The sequence below is a fragment of the Sus scrofa genome, chromosome 14 (assembly GCF_054392235.1).
Source record: "Sus scrofa isolate SSC_HxYL_T2T_F1_AM1 chromosome 14, Sscrofa_HxYL_maternal_Yorkshire_Landrace_v2.0, whole genome shotgun sequence".
NCBI lineage: Eukaryota > Metazoa > Chordata > Mammalia > Artiodactyla > Suidae > Sus > Sus scrofa.
Genome location: NC_139396.1, coordinates 145,470,655 through 145,496,609, shown reverse-complemented (window position 1 = coordinate 145,496,609; position 25,955 = coordinate 145,470,655). Strand labels below are relative to the sequence as shown.

At 43.9% G+C, this 25,955-nt stretch overlaps 1 protein-coding gene and 1 long non-coding RNA gene across 8 annotated transcripts in view; one reads left to right on the top strand and one right to left on the bottom strand.

The window, feature by feature from the left end:
- The window catches only part of ACSL5 (acyl-CoA synthetase long chain family member 5), a 52,630-nt gene that overhangs the window by 10,596 nt on the left and 16,079 nt on the right, over positions 1 to 25,955 (bottom strand). For all 7 annotated transcript variants that reach the window (XM_013990489.3, XM_084992976.1, XM_084992975.1 and 4 more), the window contains 11 exon segments: positions 17,114 to 17,298; positions 13,675 to 13,783; positions 8,519 to 8,583; positions 8,288 to 8,389; positions 6,044 to 6,143; positions 4,616 to 4,794; positions 3,579 to 3,611; positions 3,439 to 3,490; positions 2,315 to 2,388; positions 1,920 to 1,997; positions 492 to 626 (listed from right to left, as the gene is read on the bottom strand). In XM_013990489.3, the coding sequence (XP_013845943.2) occupies positions 492 to 626; positions 1,920 to 1,997; positions 2,315 to 2,388; positions 3,439 to 3,490; positions 3,579 to 3,611; positions 4,616 to 4,794; positions 6,044 to 6,143; positions 8,288 to 8,389; positions 8,519 to 8,583; positions 13,675 to 13,783; positions 17,114 to 17,269 (1,083 nt within the window). In that variant the 5' untranslated portion in view covers positions 17,270 to 17,298.
- LOC146397060 (uncharacterized) lies at positions 11,837 to 19,613 on the top strand. Its single transcript, XR_014826231.1, has 2 exons — positions 11,837 to 18,262; positions 19,423 to 19,613. It is a non-coding gene; the product is annotated as an uncharacterized LOC146397060 (long non-coding RNA).

Genomic DNA, 25,955 nt, shown 5'->3' with positions numbered 1-25,955 from the left:
AAGCACTAAGGAAAAAACACTGCCAATCAAACTTAGACTAAATCTAAGTTAGGGATAATAAATGTAGGTATGATTTCCTGGGTTTTATAGGAATTAAATGATGGAATGCATATAAATTGTTTACTATGGGGGTGGGGGGAGGGCTGGCACCTGGGCAAGAAGCACACTAACCAGTAAGTGTTAGGAAGTCAGAGTAACAACTGCCCGGTAAGGCAGCAGAATTGTGATGGGGGGCTCCCCAACCTTCTGAATTAATCTCTTTCTCCAGATCACGTCCAGGTAATCTCATCGAGAGGGAAGGGGGTTTCATTTATTATGGTTTTTCAGGGCTGCATGTGTAAATGTGGCTGTAAGGACATGCTGGTAGGGGTGAGGGGTGGAATTGGTACACATTCCTTAGCAACAGAGAGTCCCTAAGAGTTTTTAGTCAGGCCTAAGCCACAGGCAGTTCTTGCATCTTGGGGCCAACCCAGCAGAAGCAAGATTAGTACCTTATCATAAATCTTATTAAGGAGTCGAGGCACCACAGGAAATAGTGTGGGCTTCAGAGTCTTCATGTCATCAGGCAGCAACTGAATATCTCCTTGGAAGAATCCAACTCTGGCTCCACAAGAGAACATAATAGCCTAAAAGCAAAACCAAAAGAAGGTCTCAGAGCCAAAGGACCACAACTGGGTGGAGTCTGTTTGGGACAGAATTGAAGAGGTCCATGATCACTTTTCTCTGTTCAGGTACCTGACAATTCAGGTGACTAGAACTTTGAGACCCTACCCCCTCGACAGGATGGAAATTCATGTCTGCTGAGGTGGCAGCACAGGTCAGACAGATTGAGAGACTGAAGGCCCACCCATCCCCCAACCACAGCTCTGGGCCAGGATCCAAGGCATCATCCTCTGTCAGTCTGTTATGAAGCACTAAGGAAAAAACACTGCCAATCAAACCAGAACATGCCTACAGTTGTAAGAACATCTCAATTTCAGAAATGGTAAAATGTGAAAAAAAAATACGCTTACCAGAAGTGATTTTTTTTAGCCAGATACCAACACTTTTAGCCCAAAGAACTGAATCTTCCATTGGCATTTCATGCATCAATAGATAAGCTAATTAAAGAGGTATTTTAAACAGGGAGCAGAGAAAGGATTTTCTGATCTATACTAACACCAGTGTTTTTGCTTTCAGTTCTCAAATCAGCCTCAGAATAGCCTGAAAAGCTTGGCATCCACTCCCAAAAGGCCAGCTCTTCCCCCAGCACAGGCACAACCCTGAACAGCTCCACCTTACACACTCTGGATACCTTACCTGGATCAAATGCTCATTCTCTTCCCCAATGTAAAGAACTTCCTTTTCTCTAACCCTAGATATTTTCAAAAAGTCTAACAACAGACGTCCCACTGTGGCTCAGCCTAACATAGTTTCTGTGAGGATGTGGGTTCAATCCCTGGCCTCGCTCAGTGGGTTAAAGACCTGGTGTTGACACAAACTGCAGCATAGGTGGCAGATGCTAAGGATCAGGCGTTGCAATTACTGAGCCGCAGGCCAGCAGCTGCAGCTCCAATTCGATCCCTAGACTGGGAACTTTAATAGGTCCCAGAAGAAAAAATCTAACCCAAATAAAAGAAAAAAAAGAAATGATGCCTCATATTCCTGCTCAGAACTAGAGGTAGATAATAAGCTCCTGGCCATGAGTTCCCCGGACTTGCAGGCACCTGTGTGAGGCAGGAGCAAGCATCTTCCCCACTGTGCACACAGACACTCAGCAGAGAAGGCTTGGCAGCAGGTTAAGGGTGATGCCAAGATTAGAACTCCCTTCACATTAGAGAAAGGAGTGTAAATGTTGCAGAGCTGCCTTTGGAATCAACATAGGACTAGCAAGTCAGGACCCTCTTCTCATACACCTGCTAGGAATATAGGATCCTTACCTGTACAATCCTATCAAACATATGAGCCAAGGGGAGGTAGGATATGGACACGTCCTCAGGGGTGGGCTGAAAAGTGTACTGTAGATCAGGAAAGGGAAAGGAGACAACAATGGATTAATGCCAACTTTTTCCTCCAAAGAAGATTTAAACACTACTTTCTAGTACTGCCACATACAGTTGCGCAGGTGTGCACTGCACAACTCTGGGGGGTGCCCGAATTACACTGAGTGTAGAGATCTATAGTGACCCTAGAAGAGCAAAACTCCAAAGATGCACTAGTATTTTCCCATACTTGGGGCTTTGACCTGGTTCTTTCCTCTCTGCCTCCTCTAACTTTAAAATCTTATAACAGATTCACATTTCAACAGGGGCTTCTTTTTCAGTCGACCACTGACCTCCAGACGTTTGAGAAAAGAAGCAACATTTGAAACAATATTTTGATGGGTTATCATGGCTCCTTTGGGGTCACCTATAGGAAATAAGAGGTGGAAAAACCTGTTATATGGCTGACAGGTAGCCTTTGGAATTGAAATAAAAAGCTACAGGGGAGTTCCCATCATGGCACAGCAGAAATTAATCCAACTAGGAACCATGAGGTTGTGGGTTCGATTCCTGGCCTTGCTCAGTGGGTTAAAGATCTGGCATTGCCATGAGCTGTGGTGTAGGTCGCAGATGTGACTCGGATCCCGCATTGCTGTGGCTGTGGTCTAGACCGGCAGCTACAGCTCCAATTGGACCCATAGCCTGGGAACCTCCATATGCTGCGGGAGCGGCCCAAAGAAATAGCAAAAAAAGACAAAAAAGAAAAAAAAAAGAAAGACAAAAATCCAAAGCTACATTTGATTGGTCCTGTTCCAGGGAGCCAAGCGCTCCTTCTGTCACTGTGTCTTTTTATGAATGGTGTATGACTCTGTTTATGAAACATTGAGGCCCCTGGGGATTCCACTGCTGACAGCATCATGAGCTGTCTACCACCAGAGAGGACACAGCTACAATCTCAGCAACACAGTCCAAAAGAAAGCCAAGTAGCCCCCCACCTTGAGCTGTTTTTATGTTTAAGAATTCAGATCTAACAATATTCTTTAACCATGACATTATAAACCAGGCACAATGGAATGGCTGTAACTAGGTCCTCACAGGTCACACTGAAATTTGTTGAGAGTTCTGATAGCTAGGTAGCTCTACAGGGGAGAAAGAGGAACTATCACTGGGCCACCTTGACTGAGTGAAACCATTCCAGTAGGTCAAATGGAGAGAGTGATGGGATGGGGTAGAAAGTGGACTTTCTGATATCTTTCTGAAATCCATAGCATGAAAACACCTTCCAGCATTTTCAATGAAGTCTGTGTGCTTAGGCTTAGGTTTTTCCATGTGGGCCTCCATACTCAGACGTCTTAGATTAGAAGCCCCTGAGTATAAGGGTATTATAAAGTATATTTATCAGCCTATCAGTGGTCAGTGACTCAAGCCATGTTTTTGGCTGGCCAGAGGCCTCTGGAGCGGCTTCCTGGGCACTGACCTGTGGTCCCACTGGTGAAGCAGACGATGCTCAGATCTTCTGGTGAAGGAGGCTGGAGGGGGAAGCACAAGGGCTTAGTCTGCTGTGAGCTTTGAAAGTTGAATATGACAAGCCTTAAATTCTGGCAAAAGAAAACTTACCACAGGTTTTCTGAAGTTCTCTTTTCCTATGTTCTGCATAAACAGAAAGTCAAGAAAGAAAGATATTCATTGAGATGGAGAGTCCCAGGACAAACACAGCCCTCCCTTTCCATTTTGCATGAGAACACCTCTGTGGGAATACAATCAAAATTCCAACCCAGATCAAGCCCAGAAGCCTATATTCAGGCACAATGAAAACCACGGGGAAGAGCGTAAGTTTTCTCTGGAACACCAATTCAAGAAGCTAAATCCCAAAGTCCAAATTTCCCATCATAGTCTTAAGAGTCAGTTATCTAGGACCACGCCTAATCCTTTTTCTTTTCTTTTTAGGGCCACACCCATGGCATGTGGAAGCTCCTGGGGGGGCCAGGTGCTGAATCCAAGCCACAGCTGTGACCTACACCAGAGCTGCAGCAACACTGGATCCTTTAACCTACTGCGCTGGGCCAGGGATGGAACCCGCACCTCTGCAGGGACCTGAGCCACTGCAGTCAGATTCTTAACCCACTGTGCCACAGCTGGAACTCCATGGCCAAATCTTCTTGACTAATATGAAGAATTGACCTTTCAGGGCTTACTACATAGAAGTTACTGTCCTGAGCAATTTATAGATAGCCTCTCATTTAACTCTTTAGAGCTCCTCTGTGAGGTAGGGACTATTTCATCCCCATTTTACAGAGCCGGGCGGGGGGGGGGAGAAGATGTGAAATAATTGGCCCAAAGTCACCAACAAATGGACGTGAAGCTGGAATGCAAACCTAGGAAGCCCGGGTCCAGCACCATATTCTTAACTAGCTCAGTATTTATAAATTCTCAACTTGGAAGTCTGTGTATCCTGGCCCCGGACCTTCCTCACCCATGAGCATGGTTTCGGAGTTGTCTTGGGGAAAGGATTCTCAAAGCTTCACAGCATGAGTCAAATTTACTCCTCTCCTGCCCCCTCTCCCTGGACAGCAACAGCCTGTGTAGAAGGCCTGCAAGCTGCCCACAGTGTCAGACCTGCCTTCCAGCTGCGGGCTGAGTTTCAGACCCATTACCTCGGCATCAAGCAGGGATAAGATCTCAATTCCACTTTTCTCCCCTCTCTCCTTCAGGTCATCCTCAAAGGGATCCATGATGATGATCATTTTCAGGCTTGGGATGAGGCCCTTCTCCATATCCTTAATCAGGATCAATGCCTTTTCGGGCTTATCACAGATCACTGTGGCAATCTCAGCTGAAAGCAGAAATTGAGCCAGGGTCACCCTCCTGCTTTGCTGAGTACCTGATTGTCTTATGAGGAGGAAGAGATTTTTAAAAATGTCAAAGCTACTGGGTCCCCAAAGGAGATTATGTCTGTATATCAGATTTCTTTTTTTTTTTCCTTTTTAGGGCCACACCCACAGGCATATGGAAGTTCCCAGGCTAGGAGTCGAATCAGAGCTACAGCTGCCAGCCTATGCCACAGCCACAGCAACAATGATTCAAGCCACGTCTGCAACCTACACCACAGCTCACAGCAACACCTGATCCTTAACCCACTGAGCAAGGCCAGGGATCGAACCTGCATCCTCATGGATCCTAGTTGGGTTCGTTAACCACTGAGCCATGAAGGGAACTTCCTGTAAATCAGATTTCTAATGTATAAAATCTGAAACATTCCATTGATAAGGAATAAGCTTCACTGAAACAGAAACACTTAGTTTTCTTGCATACTGCCGACAGTGTAGTTTCTAGACAAGCCACAGAATTCCTCCTGCTTGAGAATACAGACATGTATGAATCAGTTAGATGTGGTCCTGTCAGCATGTATTTTTTGGGAGTAGGTAGAGTAGGGATTAGAAGGGAAAGGAGGGGGCAGGTGAGAATTTTCCTAGACGAGGATTTTATGATTTTTAATGTTAGCATTTGTTTTGATACTTGTTTTCACAAATAGAAAACTTCTGATTATGTCTTTAGTTCAAACAGATCTACGGACTTAATCTATGAATTCTGCAACAGAAAGTAATATTTGGTTTATGTGTTTCTGGTCCATTAAACTTTTGTTTCTCTAACAAGGGCAATTTTTTTCTACAGACTCACCATGGACATTGGTACATGCTGGTTAATTAAGTGTACCGACTTCAGTTTACCAGAATAGGAAATTAAAACAGTGATTTCATACCAGGAGAGTCAAAATTGAATGATTTATTTACTCACTCCATGGTCTTTCATCCAGCCTGGCTAGGGAAAATAGTCTTATCACTAAACTATATTATCACACTACGCCACCTTGAAGCATTTCATTGAATCTTCTATATGAATATATCTCTGCCTCATGGGCTTTTTGTAACGTTCCCCCCTACATGATAGCCTAGGCACTACAGGACAAGAAAGACGAGCATTTTTCAGGTCCCAGGATTCCAAGTCTGCTACCAAAAGCAGATCTTGAGGAATTGCTCAGCATCAAGTAAGAATCAAGAAAAAATGCAACAGCAAAGGTTTACCTTTGTTGATAATGTATTTGATGGCCTCTGCTCCCAAGGTTTCATACAAGGGGACGGCTACCATGGAGTATGTGTAACAGGCATACTCAGAGATGATCCACTGTATGGAGAGAAGTTCAAATAAGGACGGGAGTACACTTTGAAAAGGAAAAGTGTTAATTCAATCATTTAGTCAACAAATACTTATTTGGTGGCTCTGTGGTAAAAAAAAAAAAAAATCACTGTTGTGTCCTAGGGGCTGCTGCTCCTAATGCTATAAAATATGATTAAATAAAGGAGATAAGATAGGCACAGAGACAACTATGAAATGAAGGTAGAGTATGTAAGTTCTATCTCTAAGCATTTAGGAAAGCATTAGGGAGTCTTAAGAGGGCAGGGCCGGAGTTCCCATCATGGCTCAGTGGTTAGTGAATCTGACTAGGAATCATGAGGTTTCGGGTTCGATCCCTGGCCTTCTCAGTGGGTTAAGGATCTGGCATTGCCGTGAGCTGTGGTGTAGGTTGCAGACGTGGCTTGGATCCCCGAGTTGCTATGACTCTGGCGTAGGCTGGCGGCTACAGCTCCAATTGGACCCCTAGCCTGGGAACCTCCATATGCCGCAGGAGCGGTCCAAGAAATGGCAAAAGGACAAAATAAAAAAAAGAAGGCAGGGCCACTCTGAGGCATGGGGGAAGCTATCTGAGACTGCTTTGGGAAGAGTCATGGAAATTGAGCAGGGCTTGGAAGGACTGCTAGGATCTGGTTATGGAGAGGAAGGTAGAGAAGGCATTCGAGGAAGAAGGAAGTGAATGAACAAAGATAGGGTTGCCTGACATCATGATATATACCCCAGAGCGCATGAAGAGTGACAGGAAATGAACAGGAAAGGTGGCTCAGAATCTGCTAATGGTGGGCCTTAAATGTCAGTCTTGGTGTTGCGAACGGAATTTTGTTCCCTCCTAAAATTCATGTTGAAGCTCTAACCCCACTGTGATTGCTCTTGTAGATAGTGCCCATGAGGAGGTGACTAAGGTTTGATGAGGTCATAAGGATGGGGCCCTGATCCAGTATAATTTCTGTCCTAGGAAGAGGAAGCAATGCTGAGGATGGCAGAGAAAAAGTCATGTGAGGACACAGCAAGAAGGCAGCTGTCTGCAAGAAGAGAGGCCTCAGGAGAAACCCAATCTGCAGACACCTTCATCTTGGGCTTCCAGGCTCCAGAACTGTGAGAAAATTAATGTCTGTTGTTTAAGCCACCTGTGTGTGGTATTCTGCTATGGCAGCCCTAGTGGACTGTGGCACTAGGTCTGGTGTGAAGTTCCTAAACCAGAGTTGACTATATCTCTTCTTATTGAGGCCAGGTGTAATGACAATGGAGCTGCAGATTCACCTAAAAGGGTGGCCAGTGCCTCTCAGATTCTCCGTTAAGCAACTGGCTCTAGTGAGAGTAGGCCATCCAACCATTCTAAAGCATATGAAGGCTTTCTCTGAGGATACTGGGTCTAATTCCTTTTTTTTTTTTTTTCCATCTTTTGTCTTTTTAGGGCCGCACCCGTGGCATATGGAGGTTCCCAGGCTAGGGGTCTAATCGGAGCTGTAGCTGCTGGCCTACACCGGAGCCACAGCAACGCCAAATCCAAACTGCACCTGCGACCTACACCACAGCTCATGGCAACGCCAGATCCTTAACCCACTGAGCAAGGCCAGGGATCGAACCCACATCGTTCCTAGTCGGATTCGTTTCCACTGCGCCATGACGGGAACTCCTCTAATTCTTATCTTGAACTTGGAGATAAGTTTAACTCCAATCATCTTCATATCTAAAATTGGCTTTCAACTCACTGCAGAAAGAAGGCTACAGCCTATCTCAGTGGCAATGGATGCCTTGATTACTGGTTCAGGTACAATGTGCAAATTCCAGTTCTAATATAAATATACCCCTTTCCACATCATCTTCAAGTTCTTATTTTCCAGGCCCTCATAGCTTCCTTGTTTTCCTCATACAACAAACTGACTTAAAATGACACATAATGGGAGACATAAGAGAAGTCCAGTCACCTAGTACACACCACTAAATATTCAACCAGGATGAAAGAGGTCCTGAAGTATAATTCTTTCAAGTAAAACAATATTTAAAGAATCTGAGGTCTTTAAACAGCGTTGATAAGTCATCCACAAATGTCAGAGTCCTGAATTGGGGGTAGAATTTAAAGGTTTTAGACTTAGCCCTGACTCATTTCCTTGAGTTAATTTCAACATGGTTACCTCTGGCCTATTCTGAGCAAAGATGCCAATTAATTCGTCTGGTGATGGCTTGTATCCTTTATGCAAGAGAAAGGAGCCCAGGTATTCTGCTCGATCCGATACCTACAAAAGAGAGAGGAAGAGAGAAAGAGAGAGAGAAGAAAAAAAGCAGTCAAGACCCGAAAGAGACCAAGTTAACACAGGATACCACATTAGCAAAAGAATCTATCCAAAATCACAGGTTTGACTTACCTGTTTGTAGGACAACCATTTGTATGGCTGGTTTGGTTTTCTGTATCCCAAGCAAGGCCCATTGTCTAAAAACATAACATTCAAAGAAAATCAGTTCCAGTTGCAAATTCTTTGGACCAGAGAAGGTAAAAAGACAAGACACAAAGGATAAACCCAGTAAGGATGTGAGCTTCTCCTATGCATCAAGAGAATTCGAAGTCAGTAAGTACTTAGTTCCCAAAGGCAGACAGAGCCTTGCAAGCTACATTTGAAACATTTAGGAAATATTAACGAAACAAGAGTGGTTCCATGTTGGAATACATGACCTCCAGGCATTTGGAGAAAGCCATGAATATGGACTAGCCCACATGATGTGAGCCAACAAAAGCCGACAGACAAGTGAACCCACACAGTGCGTATCAGATAATCTTGGACTGAGCTTCCCTACAATAAAAGAAACACATGCTTACGAAAATTTAGCAAAAACTCAAATACGCGTCATCAATAACCTCATCATATTAACACCGTTGTTAACACTGATATTTCCTTTCATACTTCCTTTGCATAGTTTTACAGAGTTAGGTTCATCCCACGTCCATGTTTCGGTACCCTTCTTATATCCTCTGTTTTATATAAATATTCCCCTGTTGTTCTTTACAGAGATTTCAATGGCTTATTATAGCCGAACAACAGAGGGTTCAACTGTGTAGGTGAATTTCTCCCATTGTGGGCATTTAGATTGTTTCCAAGACTGACCCCTCAGGTAATGCTATGATCCATATTTTCAAATTGGTCATTTTAAATTTAGAACATTTTCTTAGAATAGAGCCTCTAAAACAAAGTAACTGGGTTGGGAAGGGCAGCAGGAGGTGGCTGGTCAGGCAGCTCAGGCTTTTGATACCTGGTCCCACGTTGCTTGGTGGAGCAGTTGTGATAATTTGTTTTTCTCCCATCAGCAACATAACAAGTCACAGACAATAGTCTCTTTTTAATGTCTTCCGATTTAATAGCTTTTAAAAGTTATTCTTTTAGTCTCATTTTTTTAACAGCTATTAACGTGGGACCGTTTCCCTTGTTTGTTACATTTTATTTCCTCTCATAAACCATCTGGTAATGCACTTTGCCCATTTATATAAGCGTGTCTTCCGAGAGAATGAGATGCATAAAGGATGACAAGAACACACACACGAGGACACGTGTACTCACACATACATACACTTGCCTTCAATATTTTTACAACTGTGTCTTAACGTTTGACAATAGAAGCATTAAGCCTCTGAACACTGAAACTACTTCACCTTTTTTTAAAAATCAAAAGACATCTGGGAACATCCACTTACTAAAATAAACAGTAATGTCAACCATAGAAGCCACAGAAGTTATGGTATGAAACTAAAGAAAAATCCTAACTGCAGAGAAACCCCTCCATTGAAGTCACAACGCGATTGAGCTATAAATAGAAAATGAGAAGGGAAGGAAATTTTGAAGAGAGGATCTAGCCAAACTGCCGAGAGGAACTGAGGTCTAGTCCAAAGGAAGACTTCAAAGAAAAGGTCACTGGGAATCCTGAGGTGAATCAGTGAACTTCCAGACTACATGATAGAGGGAAACAGAAAGAAAGCAGGAAAGAAGACAGCCACTCTGATTAAAGAGATGTGCAAAAATGAATGAGGAGATTGTCCACAGGAAAGGTTAGTACTTTTTCTTTCTGCTGCATCAGCAACATGTAAGCTCAAGAAGTCAAGTCTTAGACTGAAACTTTCCCTGAAGCCCGACAAGCCCTGCTGTTGGGTGTTCACAGCCACTGCTCCAGCCTAGAGCCTGGACCACTGGTGTTCTACCAATGGGATTTTTTTTTTTTGGAATAACATTAATCACCAGTGATAACTACCATTTATGGAGGGCTTACTCTCTGCTAGGCGTATTAATTCATTGGGTCTTCCCAGTAACTACCATTATCCCCGGTACCAGGAATCACAAAGGGCTGGGGCAGCTTCGAGCTCACTCGGTAAGTGGCAGAGCTGATAAAGGTGGGGAAAACTATACTGCATCTCCTTATTACTTCTGTGTTGATGAAAATACTAGCAGAGGCCCATGGCCAAGGAACAAGTCGTATAATTGGCCCAAAGGGACGCCTACTGGGATCTCCTTAAACTCCATGTTCTAATCAGCTTCATTCTGATTAGCTGAAGTCCTGACCAGGCAACAGCCTAGCACATGACTAATTTATTCAACTTAGATCTTCTTCTGTTCCAAGACATGGCCATCTACAAAGAGCCTGCCCGTTAATGACTTCTTGGAAAGATAGGGGCCCTAAGCTGAGTAGAGTCGAAACTCTGGCATGCAGTGCCCCTGGAAAGCTTTGCTAAATATTTGTTGTCTGAGGTCAAACTGTCTGGAATAAGATGGAGCCAGAGGATCTATATTTTATTTATTTATTTATTTATTTATTATTATTATTATTATTATTATTTTGCTTTTTGCCTTTTCTAGGGCCGCTCCTGCAGCATATGGAGGTTCCCAGGCTAGGGGTCTAATCGGAGCTGTAGCCACTGGCCTACGCCAGAGCCACAGCAACAAGGGATCTGAGCCACATCTGCAACCTACACCACAGCTCACAGAAACGCCGGATCCTTAACCCACTGAGCATGGCCAGGGATCGAACCGGCAACCTCATCGTTCCTAGTTGGATTCGTTAACCACTGCGCCACGATGGGAACTCCAGAGGATCTATATTTTAAACATTATCCACAGGTGATTCTCAACATGGACTGTCTGCTGGGTAGGGATTAAAGATACGGATCGGGGCGAATGTAGCCAATCCGAGTTGTGAACAGAAGTGTCATTTTTCTATGAAAATAGGCATGCTGGATTTCTCATGCCAATTACATGAGAAGCAATTTCAACGTTACCTGTTGAGTTTTAAGTTAAAGTAGTGTCTCCTGTGCTACAGATCATGTGCTAAATGATGTTTGTCATTATAATAACAGCACATGTGCAATGAAGGAAACTTCAAGAAATGGAAAATCACTGTAACTGCAATGTATACATCTAAGGATAACCTGACCCCCTTGCTGTACAGTGGGAAAATAAAATAAAAAAAAAAAGAAAAAAGAAATGGAAAATCCCAAGGGAAAATCTATCCTAATAGCCATAGACTATCTCAAGTGCCCCAATAAGTAAACTAATGGTGGTTTGGGGTTTGTTTGCTGTTGCATGGAAGTCTAAGTAAGTGCTGATTTGGAGGCAGAAATACCAAGTACAGTCTCTTTTGGAGCCTTCGGAGATAAGTTTTCTTTCCTTTTGTTTCCTTTCCCCTTTCCTTTCCTTTCCCTTTTCTTTTCTTTCTTTTTTTTTTTTTTTTTTGTCTTTTATAGGGCCCCCCCGCGGCATATGGAGGTTCCCAGGCTAGAGGTCTAATTGGAGCTATAGCTGCCAGCCTATGCCACAGCCACAGCAACACGGGATCCAAGCCACATCTGTAAACTACACCACAGCTCAAGGCAACGCTGGACCCTTAACCCACTGAGCAAGGCCAGGGATTGAACCCTCAACCTCATGGTTCCTTAGTCGGATTCATTAACTACTGAGCCATGATGGGAACTCCTTCTTTTCCTTTCTTTCTTTTTTTTTTTTTTTGGCGGGGTGGGGGGGGGCCCACAGCATATGGAAGTTCCCAAGCTGGTGGTGGAATAGGAGCTATAGCTGCCAGCCTACACCCCAGCCACAGCAATGCTGGGTCCTCGCCACATCTGTGACCTAAGGCAACACCAGATCCTTAAACCACTGAGCAAGGCCAGGGATCAAACCCACGTCCTTATGGATACTAGTTGGGTTTGTTAACCAATGAGCCACGATGGTAACTCCGAAGTTTTCTTTACCAAAAACCTTTCATTGTCTTGAGGAGCAACAATTTTTATAGAACGTTTCAGAGCTGACTTAAAATAGAATAATCCAGCTAGTCAGAAATAGAAATTTCAGTATTAGTGTCAACATATTCTAGTTCTGTCACCTTCGAAATGTTCCTGAACCTCCGACCTTCCATTTCTTCCCTTTTAAAAAAGGGGGTGAGAACAACTAATCCTTAAGGAACAGGAACAATTAAGTAGATGGGATACATGAGGTACTAGAGTCTGGTTGGCACGTGACAGCAGCTGGCTATTAAATGTTGTAGTCATAGTTAAAAGGCAGAAGGGAAGGGAGGGACCAAAAGTCACATAGGTAAACCTCTGCCTGGACAGACTATCACCCCAAAGAGAAAAGTTATAGGGAGAGTTACAGGCCAGTTGATTTCCAGAGAAAATGAGTGTACCTAGCATTGTGTTCAATGATGTAAGACACAAGTACTGAGCCTTGATATGCCCCAAAGGAACCCATCAAAGGTCGTGCGGTGATGTTTCCAAAAAAATCCACAAGATAATTACCTTCTGTGATACTAAGAGCAGTGCCATGGGCCAGTATTATGATACTGAGAGCAAGGGCAAGGTAAGAAGTCAGGAGGCCTGAATGCTAATTCTGGCTCAGATTTTGTAATGCAGGGAATTGCATTTATGAAAAGTGTGTTTTTAGACAAACATAATGTACTAGTGAAGTAATCGAAACACTACTGTTGACTTTTTTTTTTTTTTTTCCCCGCTTTAGGGCCGCACCTGTGGTGTATGGAAGTTCCTGGACTAGGAGTCAAATCAGAGATACAGCTGCCAGCCACAGCCACAGCCACAGCACTGCCAGATCCGAGACACGTCTGTGACCTACACCACAGCTCACAGCAAATGCCAGATCCTTAACCCATTAAGCAAGGCCAGGGATCGACTCCGCATCCTCATGGATACTAGTTGGATTTGCTACTGATCCACAAGGGGAACTCCTACTGTTGACTCTTTAACAACTTGGAAGTTCTCCTTGCCTTAAGTGAGGAATGGATTCGAGAGGCAAAGCTGTTTCTGCAGAGTCACACAGCTGGCAATAGAAGCACTGCACTTTGAACCCAATTCTGTCCTACTACACACTTTCCAGCACCCATCCTGATAACTGTGCTCATGTCTCCTCCACCCTGCAGGCTGTGATTCTCAGACCACCCCATTTAGACAGCTGGAGTTATAACAGTGAGACAGGGAAGGAGAAGTATGGAACAAGACCCTGCCTTGGTCTTACAGGCAAGGTTAGACCAGACTTACCAGACAAAGCAAGTCCTCTTTGGAAAATTTCATACACCGTGCTGGCATCTGACAAGTAGTGACCCATCAGGTTATAGTCCTTCTGGAAAGGACCTCTACGTGCTCCTCCCTAAGATACAAGACCAAGTTTAGTTCAAGGCTGAGTTTTTCCCCGCCCTTTCCAAACTCTTACGGATTGAATTGAAAAGAATATAAATGCCAACCATTGAGGTCACAGGCATGACCCCTTTAGTGTTTAATCCATCAGTTTTTTAAATCTCAAAATTATAGAATTTTTACATCAGAGAAACCCAGAGATTGTCACAATTATGTTTTTGACAGGTTCCCGCCACCTCCCTGGGTGGGTGCATGCGCATGCGCACACACACACACAGAGATCTCCTTTTAAAAAATCATATTAAATTTAAAGCATCTATCAAATGCAGACCATGTTCCAGACACTGTGCAAAATCTGTAGATGCAAAGTGAGTTAAGACAAAATCACTGCCCATGAGCACCCCATAAACAAGAGTTTTTGGAAAAGGGAGAAACACGCAAATATAATACTGTTATGTACATGTTGTAATAGTAATATATGTTTTGGGAGATTCATGAAGCAACCTATTTTGTATTAAGTAAAAAGGATACAGAAAAGAAATATTACTTTAATAGAGACTCTGAAGGCCAAAAAGATGTGGTTTCAAAGAGGGGAGGGAAAAGAGAACAATTCAGAGAAGGAACAGCCTGAATAAAGGCACAGAGGAAGCAACAAAGACTTACTGTATAGCACAGGGAATCATACCCAATCTCTTATAATAATCTATAAGGGAATATCATCTGCAAAAAAAAGAATCACTATGCTGTAACCTGAAACTAACACAGTATTACAAATCAATTATAATTGAATTTAAAAAAAAAAAAGAAGGCTCAGAGGCAAGAAAACACATGGCAGATTCTGGTGGGCAGCTCTAGAAGAGAGTATTTGAGGAAGAGGAAGTCTCTAGGGATTTGTCTAGAAATGTCAGCTGGAATTATAGGGTCAGGCCCTGATTTAGATCCTGGAGATGCATAAGGAGTTGTCAACATGGTTCAACCCCCATGGAAGTTAGTTTCATGAGGAATAGGCATCAATTACATAAGCATTCAAAAATGTAAATTACTCCCAAGATATGGGATATAAAACTATGAGGTAATGATAAGGCCGTGACGAGAGATCTGGCTTAACCTGGAGCATCAGGGAGGATTTCCATGAGATGTCACATTAAGACGTCAACAATAAAGTCCTTCTTCAAGGAAGGAAAGATGTGGTCTTGCCATCTATTTACATGGATGAAGAATGAAAAATGATTCAACTCAATTTTAGGCAACTGGGTAAGAAGACATACATTTAACTGAGATAAAGCAGGAGGGGAAACAGGGAAGGATGTGTGTGTGTGTGTGTGTGTGTGTGTGTGTGTGTATGTGTAAGGGAGATGATATACAATAAAGAGAAGTGTGGAGCCTGAGGTACTTGAGGTCACTGAGATCTACTGGAACTCAGGAGAGAAGTCAACTAGAAAGTCAGATTTGGGTATTGTAGCCTGTTAGGTACATTTTCATCTCATAAGAGAGGAGGGATTTTCTCAGCTGTGAGGATTTAAAGCAGGAATTGGCAGACTATAATCTGGGGCCAGATATGGCTTGTCACCTGCTTTTGTAAATAAAGTTTTATTGGAACAGAGCCCTACACAAGCATTTACAATGAAACACAAGCCACATGGTCTGCAAAGCCTAAAGTCCTCACTCGTCTTCACACATGTTTGCAAACCCCTGCTTTAGAGGAATCAAAAGATGGTGAAAGACACTCTAGGATGAGGAGAGGAAAGAATCTAAGTGATGAAGTGAGACTGTCTTAGAATTAGGAAGAAACCTCATTGAAGGATATTCTGAAAGCAAAAGTAGAAGTTTTGGGAAAGAAGTGTCAAATCAGCTGAGAGGAAGGCAGAGGGAGAAAGCATGGAATTTCGAAGGTAGATTATGACTGATGCCGAGAAGTTTGGGGAGATGGTAGCAATAAAGGTCAGATCTAGTGGGTTGAAGTTCAGAAGGGGAACTCAACAAACAGACTGCTCTTAAAGACTTGGGGGCAGGAGTTCCAGTCGTGGCCCAGGGGAAATGAATCTGACTAGGAACCATGAGGTTGCGGGATCAATTCCTGGCTCTGCTCAGCGAGTTAAGGATCTGGCGTAGCCGTGAGCTGTGGTGTAGGTTGCAGATGTGACTTGGATCTGATGTTGCCGTGGCAACTGTAGCTCCAATTGGACCTCTAGCCTGGGAACCTCCACGTGCCATAAGTGCAGCCCTAAAAAGCAAAAATGGCCTGTAGCAGCAGGATCAGCAGAACAGGAAGATGCTATGAACATCTTCCAAATAAAAGGGGGTGTGGTGGAGAGTGGAAGTAACTTGGAGTAAGATTCCCGAGGAGAGGAACAGGTTTGTTGAAAGATCAGGAGTGGTTGGCCTTACAAAGAAACAGGAATACTTTTTTCTCTGAAAAGGGTTGAAGATGAAAAATCATGAGAGAACATTCTTGGAGCTTTCCCTCAACTCAAAGATACATAAGCAGCTCTGTGATTTTCTATCAAGTCAGGGAACGGAGGGGATAAGCCCAGTTCAATGTCTGTCTATTTGAAGAGTGAATATTAACTCGAAGCTGGCAATGAACTCAATAACTTCTCTACCATCTCAGGCTTTGGGTATCTCGATAAAAAACATTCTCCTGTCCCCAGAGGACTGACTCTGTCATCAAGGTCATCATTCAGCAAAACTTTCTGTAAAGGGCCAGTCGATACTTTAGGCTATGTGGAACATACAGGAGCTACCCCTCTTTTTAAATTTTTTACATATCCCTTTAAAAATACAGAGTTCCTGTTGTGGCTCAGCAGGTTAAGAACGTGACCAGTATCCATGAGGATGCAGGTTTGATCCCTGGCCTCACTCGGTGGGTTAAGGATCCAGTGTTGTCGCTGGCTCTAGCTTGGGTTATAGATGGGCCTCGGATCTGGAGTTGGCGTGGCTGTGGTATAGACCAGCAGCTGCAGCTCCAATTCTACCCCTGGCCTGGGAAATTCCATATGCTGGAGGTGCAACACTACAAAGAAAAAATAAAATAGTTTTTAAAAATTCTTAGCTTGCTACTCACACGGAGAAAGGTAGTTTTGCCTGCAGGCTGTAGTATGCCAACCCCAGGTCTAGATTACCGGTGTTGTCAAAGCAATAAAAGTTGTGATTTCATTTTATTACAAAGGAAAATGTGCCCTTACTAGAAGTTAAGCTTACTTAAACTGTGTTTTTGCTAACCAGAAAGGCTTACCCTCCTGCACTCCACCCAGTCTCCTCCACCAGTTATCTTAAGACCCCGAAGGACCGTTTGTGTGTGAGATCAAGGTTGACAAACTGAATGGGTGATTTGGTAAGTTACCTCAATTCCCACCGACTGGTTGTCCAGGTCAACAAGAGGCATGATGGACTGAGGTCTGTAAATCAGCCACAGGAAGATAGCAGCTCCAAAGGTCAGGATGCAGATCAGTGCCGGGGTTGGAAGTGGGGAAAATAAGAAGTTAAAAATAAAAAGCATCCTTGTGAGCAGCAGCAGGAAGTTCAGGCCTTAAAAAAAAAAAAAGAAGGAAAGAAAAAGTTAGAGGAAATGGCTGTATTTTATTTATTTATTTATTTTGCTCAATAGCTCTATGTTTACAGGATGAACAGAGAGAGAGAGAGAGCTTCTGGCCTTCCAGAGAGCCAGAGTTGGATCTCTTCAGCAGCTGAATTTCTCCCATGTTTACCTTAGCAATGTTGAAAAGAGCAGAAGGATTTCCACTCCCACACCTGCTACTTGACGGGCCTTCCTCAAGGTGGAAAGGATCAAAGGAAACAGGTCAATCATTTCCCAGTGGGAGTTCCCGTTGTGGCACAGTGGAAATGAATCCGACTAGTATCCATGAGGATGGGGATTTGATCCCTGTTCTTGCTCAGTGGGTTAAGGATCTGGCATTGCTATGAGCTGTGGTGTAGGTCACAGGTGTGGATTGGATCCCACATTACTGTGGCTGTGGTGTAGGCCCAGAAGCTGTAGCTCAGATTTGATCCCTAGCCTGGGAACTTCCATATAACATGGGTATGGCCCTAAAAAGCAAAAAAAAAAAAAAAAAAAAAGTGTATATATATATAATTTCCCAAACAATTTTGAGGAATGATTCTCCTTTCATCTATGGGTCAAAGAGCCTAGAAGAAGCCCTCTGGACCCAACAGAAGCTGGTAGTGAGAGGTGGCTTCCACTGCCATGTGGACCAAGGGTCAACAAAGGACTCTTGCAACAGGATTCCCCCAGTATAAACATAACAGGAGAGGGAACCTCTGGAGAGACGACACCACAGAGCTTAGAAATCAAGTGTTCTCCTGTGAAGGTTGTTTCCTGCTGGCCAGACATGCCTTGCTCATGGCTTTCTTTTCTGAGCCATTGGGAAGACCTCAGAGACCAACAGCATCACAGTTTGCTGTGTCCAAAGTCCTCTCCTCCGGAGTTCCTGTCATGGCTCAGTGGTTAATGAATCTGAATAGGAACCACAGGGTTGCAGGTTCGATCCCTGGCCTTGCTCAGTGGGTTAACAATCCAGTGTTGCCGTGAGCTGTGGTACAGTTCACAGACATGGCTCGGATTCCAAGTGGCTGTGGCTCTGGCATAGGCTGGCGGCCACAGCTCCCATTAGACCCCTAGCCTGGGAACCTTCACATGCTGTGGGAGTGGCCCTGGAAAAGGCAAAAAGACAAAAAAAATAAATAAATAAAATAAAACCCAAAAACAAAAAAGACCTCCTCTCTTCCAGGGAGCCTGGAGAAACCATTCTTATTGGAGGCAACTGTAGCCAGGTATGCAGAAAGGATGCTGGAGAATTGGCCCCACACATGGTAGCAGGCAAGCACTCAAGATTTGGGCCAGGAAGAGATCTCAAGGAACCAAAAGAAATAGAGTCTTCCCCCACCCCTAATTCAGCATTTCTTGTAGTCTCCTGCCAACTCTGGTTTCAAACTACACTACGAGGAAGGATTAACGTTTGGTCAGGTCCTAGTGACATAGGAGGCAGATAGCCCCCAGCCCACCCCCCACCACCTCGCCCAGGGATTTTTTTAGGCTTCATAAATCGAGCCTTGCATCTTTTTGACAAAGCAAAGAGAAAATGAATGGCAGGAGCTGAGCTCTGCTGGAGTGAAAAGATAAGATGACTATATCAATTTCTCCTGGGGTCAAGGAGACCTCCCCTACTACACATGGGCAAAAAGACTCCTAGGGGTCAATGGGGAGGGTACACCAGCCCATAAGAGGTCCTGATATCCCATAAACTCTTTGCTTAGGAATCCTTCTTGCCCAAAAGATGCACATGAATATCAGGGAGAGCTCTGGGTCCAGTCAGGTGTGAGAAATAAAACAAGATAATTGGCCAAAGGAAAACAAAGACCTAGAAGAACTGTCCTATATTAAGTGTATTAAATCATCTCCCCAACATGCTCCTCATTTAGGGGGGACACCTGCACCTGCATTCCTCTTTGTGTATTACTGCTTTGCTTGTGTCTTTTTTTTTTTTTTTTTTGTCTTTTTAGGGCCGCACCAGCGGCATATGGGGGTTCCCAGGCTAGGGGTCGAATCAGAGCTACAGCTGCTGGCCTACACCACAGCCACAGCAATGTAGGATCCAAGCTGCATCTGCAACCTGTATACACCACAGCTCCCAGCAAGGCCAGACCTTTAGCCCACTGAGTGAGGCCAGGGATTGAACCCAGAAGCTCATGGTTCCTAGTTGGATTCATTTCTGCTGTCCCACGACGGGAACTCCTGCTTGTGTCTTAATTAAATAAACTACTTTTCTGTGTGCTTTCCCACATGTACTGTGTCTCTAACAATAAATGCTGTACCTGTTTTTATAGTCTTTGCCTCCTTGCAACATTCTTGTTTTCAATGGGAGCAAGACTCAGGGCAACTCTGCTTTTAGCCTCTGGCCTCTAGCTAGTCTAGTGGCTAAGAGTCCCCGTTTTCATCCAGGCTGCCCAGATTCAACTCCCGAGCAGGGAATTTAAGGTTTCACTTCAAGCCATCACTCAGAGCTTTCTCTCTGAGATCACTAGGAATTTACTCTCACTAAAGCCATCTCTCCCAGCTTTCAGACTGCATTAGGAAAATAACAGCAGCAAACATAAGACCATCAACTATGCCAGGCACCAGGCAGGTTGTTGGCTTGGACTATCTAATTTATTCAACCAATTCATGAAATAGCATTTTACAGACAGGCAAATAGACGTAATATGACTTGTCCAAGGTCACTCACCACTTCCTACTGCTGTTTCCCCATTAAAATCTGTGAAATTATAACTCATTTTTTCCTTGTAGAGTCTAGCCACAAAGTTCAAGAAGACAATCTGACACCTTACAGATGACATCAAAGGGAATTCAGAGTTTGTATTCTTGAAAGTTGAGCTCAATGCCCTACAGAAAATTATCTCAGAAATGAGACCGTACATTAATACTCCAAACCAAGAGAGTGAAATTAGTCTAATAAAAAGTTTTATCAGATTAAGATCATAGCCTCCCTCCCTTAGAGCTTTGGGGCAGCTGCCATTAGCTAGCATCTGGAACTTTCTCCATCAAGGGAAATGGTTCACTCCACTCTAACAAAGGCTATAAAGCCTAGAGGTTTTGTGTGGGAGCAGGAACAGTTGCAAGAAACTCTGAGTCACTGTAATCATTTTCCTGTCCCCTGTTGGGCTATTACCTGAATTTGGACTAGTCCCTTTCCACCATATGGAGGAAAACTGAACTTCCAGAGACTGGGATGGTTGCCCCAACTCTTTGGCTTCTTCCATATTGTGTTCAGGTGAAGGAAAAGAAGATTGAAGAAAAAAAAAAAAAAAAAAAAAAAAAGACAGGCCTCACAGATGCTAGGTTCCCTAATGCCAAGTGCTATTGGGATCATCAGCCAGGGTTTTGCCAGCTGGGGTTTTTGGAATCTGGCCCTCCTGGGACTCCTGTGGTGATGTGGCAGTCCAGGAGGAGGCAAATGAGGTCAAGAACTTGCCACGCAGAAAACCACCCAACCCAGGCTGAGAAGAGGGGCTTCCCTGTGGGAAACTGCAAAATTTACCTGGTAGCAGGTGCCAAAGGGAGGAAACCAGGTTTGTGCTCACCCATCTCTGCGAACCAACAAGCTCTCCCCTTGGCTTGGGATGCTGCCACCAGTCTGGTAGTGTCTTAGGATCTGGGATTCTTCCCTACACCTTCACCCACCCCCTATCCTAAGTAAGAGATTCTTTTTTTTTTTTTTTTTGCTTTTTAGGGCCACACTTGTGGCATATAGAGGTTCCCAGGCTAGGGGTCCAATTGGAGCTACCACTGCTGGCCACAGACACAGTCACAGCAATGTGGGATCTGAGCCGCATCTGTGACCTACACCATAGCTCATGGCAATGCCAGATCCATAACCCACTGAGCAAGGCCAGGGATCAAACCCGCAACTTCATGGTTCCTAGTTGGATTCATTTCCACTGTGCCATGACAGGAACTCCCCAAGTAAAAGATTCTTAACTGCAAGTCCTTTCTCAGCCACAAGAACAAATTGTTGCACTGAGGACTTTTGCCTTCTTAACACTTAGCAGCTGTACATTTTAATAGGAGACTTTGCAAACACACATTTCTAAAGGTGAAATGTATGTTCAGACGTAGCAGGATGGATGGGGAGGAGAGAGGGCACATTGCCTGGCAGGCAACACCCAGGGAGGAGAGAGACAAAGAACCTATGACCAGTCTAAAAGTGGTACCTGCTGCCCACCCTGACTGATTATTGCCAGGAATGTGAACCCGGGGTCGCCAGATGGTCAGTTTTTTTTTTTTTTCCTTCTCCCTAGAAAACCTAGAAGACTGGATCATTAATTATTGGAAGACTCCATTTTAACTACTGGCTCAAGGAACAAGTCTGGTATGGGATCAGCAAAAATACACCTGGTTTAATCCAGACCATGGTCTGCCAATTCTTGAAGACTCCTTCTCTAACATCCTCCTGTCCTATTGAGGCAGAATAATAATTCAGGTAGTTAGTGTAGGAACTTGGGCTTTGATATATTCCCTGATTAATGGCCATGGTTTAAGATTTGTAAAAAACTAAGCAGGGCAAACAGGCCTTGCTTGTGAGAAGATTAACTATTGAAAGTACATTTGTTTTACGTCAAGGTGGGAATTAACCCCTGACCAATACAGTTGACTATTAGCAAAAGAATGTAAAGAGTGGTGACTCTAAGTGTAGGGGAAAGAAGAGCAGAAGGACCCTACAATGTATCGAGCACCCCTAACTCTAAAGTGCCTATTGGACAAGGACTGATACAGGTAATCTGGGCAAGGCCAGTGGGAAAAAGAACAAATATCTGGGCCCTGGTTGTTACTGCTGTCTTTAAGAGATAAAATGTCCACAGAACAATAGAAAGAGGGATTCTTCCTCCCCCTCCCAGTGTCTGTGCTGGGAGCTATTTGCTTTCTTATAAGAAAGACTTTTTGCTTGCTTGCTGTGTGTGTTCTTGAAGTTTATTCTTTGGCTCCACAAACAAGAACCCGGATTCTGGTAACACCTTTCTGGTCACACTATTGCCCACAAATGGGGTGGACCTGACCTCTTCGCTATTATTTCACAAGGGAAATATTCGTGAACACCAAGGCCAGTTTCAAGAGAATGAAAGTACCTTGCTTACACTGGCAAGGGACTTTATTTGTGGTAGACACTGAAGGATGTATCTATTTGTTAACTGAAATAGCTTCCTCACTTTGTTTGCTCTTGCTGCCCAGGTATCCAATTCAAATAGTGATAGGGATGGAATAGGTACTTGTGGAAGTTCCAATAAGGGACCATAAGATAGAGAGGGAAGCCTAGGGAACTCTGGGAGACCCCTGTAAAGTTAATAATTACGCAAGAAAGCCGTCAGAATGAGGCAGGCTTGCTTGACCAGTGGAGGCTCGAGAGATGCTTCAAGTCATTGAATGGGGGATGGGGTAAGGCCAGCATTCAGGTTCAGATCAAGGGCAGGAGTTTAAGGACCACCCTTCTGCTGACTTGACTAGGCACCATGGCAGTCCTAGTTTGACCTTTTAGGGTCAAATACTCTCTTACCAGAGACCAAGGAGGAGTTACTACTCAGAAGAAAGAGGAAGAGGCAGTCTTTTCCCACCCCCACTGGCCTTGGATGATAAAACTGTAGCCCACCTAATCCTTGGGGCAGAGTCTCCTTGCCTGCTGCTTGCATCTCTCACAAGTGTCCTATCTTAATAAATCTATTTCTTGCCTATCGCTTTGTCTCTTGCTGAATTTTTTCTGTGCCAAGGCACAAAAAACCTGAACCTCAGCAAGTCCAGACACCAGGTGACTGATTCTAATTCAAAACTGTGGGTTCAAGTCCCAAATTGGGTTCTGGCTAGCTTCAAGCCATAAGTGCTGTCAGTTCCAGCAATATACACAGAATTTCAGAAGCTTCCTCCCTGTCTCCCCACATTTTTTAAATTGAGGCAGAAGTTACATAACAGCATAAACCGTTTTACAATGTACAATTTCATAGCATTTAGTACCTTCACAATGTTGTGCAACCACCATCTCTAGTTATTTCCAGAACATTTTCATTACCCCAAAACAGAAACCATGTGCCCATTAAGTTGTCACTCCCATTCTCTCCTTCCCCTTTTGAACTGAAGTCTGGCCCTTGCCATCAGCCTCTACAGGGAGTAAAACAGGAGCCACTGCAGCTACCGACCCCCAGCACCTCCTGAGTGGAGCTCAGGTGGAGACCAGGAGACCAGGAGTGAGGCACTCTGTGCTCTGGAACAACTGGAAGAACAGGTCTTCAGATACTTTTAGAAGATTTTATGAGCCCAATTCTTGCATCTCCTTATATCTAGAAACATACTAAAATCCATCAATGAGGACTAATGTCTATGACTAGCAGTCACCTTCATGGACCAGCAGCAAACCTCTATAAAATGTGTGCATGGCTGCATGCGCCTCCCCCTTCACCGTTATGACTTATGTAGTGATAGTCCCCCTTTCCTCTTTGGGGCAGTATTTCAGATAGCTCTGGGCTATAGTTAGTGGGCAAAACCAAAGATGTTGTGGTCATCTATAAGAATAGCAACTCCCAAGGGTGGGCTGATGAGCCCTGAGGGAACTCAGGAGAGCACATCAAAGAAGGGATTCCTGTAAGCCCAGACCTTTACATCTTTCCATAGAAATCGTTTCCTGTAAATCTGGTTATCTGTATATCTTGTGTTCCTGCTACTTTCCCTTTGTTGCAAAAACTCATATATCCCAGCTTCCCCCCTTGCCTCCGAGAGGTATCTTGGGACTGCCTGAGATGCTGTCTCCCGGGCTTAAGTCCTAATTTCACCCCAAATGAAACTTAACTCTCGCCTTTACTTATATATTTTCAGTCAACACCCTCATTCCTGGGAACCATTAATTTACTTTCTGTTTCTAACATATTAACTAATTCTGAATATTTCCAATAAATGGAATCATATAATATGGTTCTTTGCACCTGACATCTTCCACTCAGCATATTTTTAAGATTTATCCATGCTGTAGGGTGTACCATTACTTCATTCCTTGTTAATGGCTGAATAATATTCCATTGTATGGATGGACCCCATTTGCTGATCCAGCCATCAATTGATATTTGAGTTTTTTCCACCTTTTGGTTATGGTGAATAGTGCTATAAACATTTGTAAACAAGTTTTGTTTAAATACCTATTTTCAATTCTTTGGGGTAAATACCCAGTAGTGGAATTGCTGGGTCACATAGCTATTTTCCATTTAACTTTTTGAAGAACCACCAAATTGTTTTCCACAATAGTAGCATCATTTTACATCCCAGCTAGCAATTTTTTTATATCCTTACCAACAATTGCTTTTTTTTTGATAATAGCCATTCTAATGGATGTGAAATAGCATCTTTTGTTTTGATTTGCATTTTGCTAATGACTGTGATGTTGAGCATCTTTTCATGGGCTTATTGACCGTTTGTATTTCTTCTGTGAAGAATGTTTACTACAGTCCTTTGCCTATTTTTAAATTAGGCTGTTTGTCTTTTTGTTGCTGAGTTGTAAGCCTCCTCTATATTCCAGATACCAGATGCTTATGGGATATGTGATTTGCAAATATTTCCCCCCAATGTGTAGGTTATCTTTTCACTATCTTGATAGTCTACTTCTTTTTTTTTTTTTCTTTTTAGGGCCACACCTGCGACATAGGGAGATTCCCAGGCTAGGGGTCTAACTGGAGCTACAGCTGCTGGCCTGTGCCACAGCCACAGCAATGCAGGATCCAAGCAGATCTGGGACCTACACCGTGGCTCACGGCAACACCAGACCCTTAACCTACTGAGTGAGGCCAGGGATCGAACTGCAACCTCAGGGTTCCTAGTGTAATTTGTTTCCGCTGTGCCACGATGGGAACTCTCCATAGTCTACTTTTTAGTATACGACACACACGCACACATTTTTAACCTTATGGTGCTAGTGCTAGAGAGGATTTACAACCATATCATGTAATTCTCTCACTGTTCTACTGTTTAAATGGGAGAAACTAAGGGTCTGAGAGAAGGCAAGACCTTCAGGTTACACCAGTACTGAACTAGGATGTTCTGGTTACTACTCTAAACTTTAGAATCTATTCACATGTCCAGATGTGTTCAAATAAACAAGGGGGAAAGCCATCATCTCTCTCACGTCCTGTGTCTCTCAAATTACATTGTTTCGGTCACTCCACAGAACCTCCTGTAAGCAGTTGGTGTGATAGCATTTCCTCTTCCCTTAACGTCACTCCCAGTTGGGAAAGAATGGAGTAGGGAGAAGTGCACGAGTGGTAAAGAAAAGAGGAAGCAGAGCTACGTTATGCTGCATCTGGGGTTCCTGTTCGAGGTCATCTACAGATGGCTGAAAAAACCACAGGATGGCCCCAAGTGGAAAGCTTCCTCTGCATTCTGACGTGGTAATAGTGACATGCCTCGCTCCCACTCCCTAGGATGCCCATCTGTCCTCAGGCACCCCCCCGCCATTCACTCCAGGGCTCTCCCTTCCTCTGGGATGGATGGCCACAGCCAATGTCACTTGCCTGGCTCCTAACATGTTGAATTCCCAAACTAGCTGGAGGACACCCTCTGCCTTCATACTTGCTTGCAAGCTCCCAGGACCAGCCTTGGTATCCAGGTTATGATCACCCCATATTCAGCTTTGGGGTTCGCT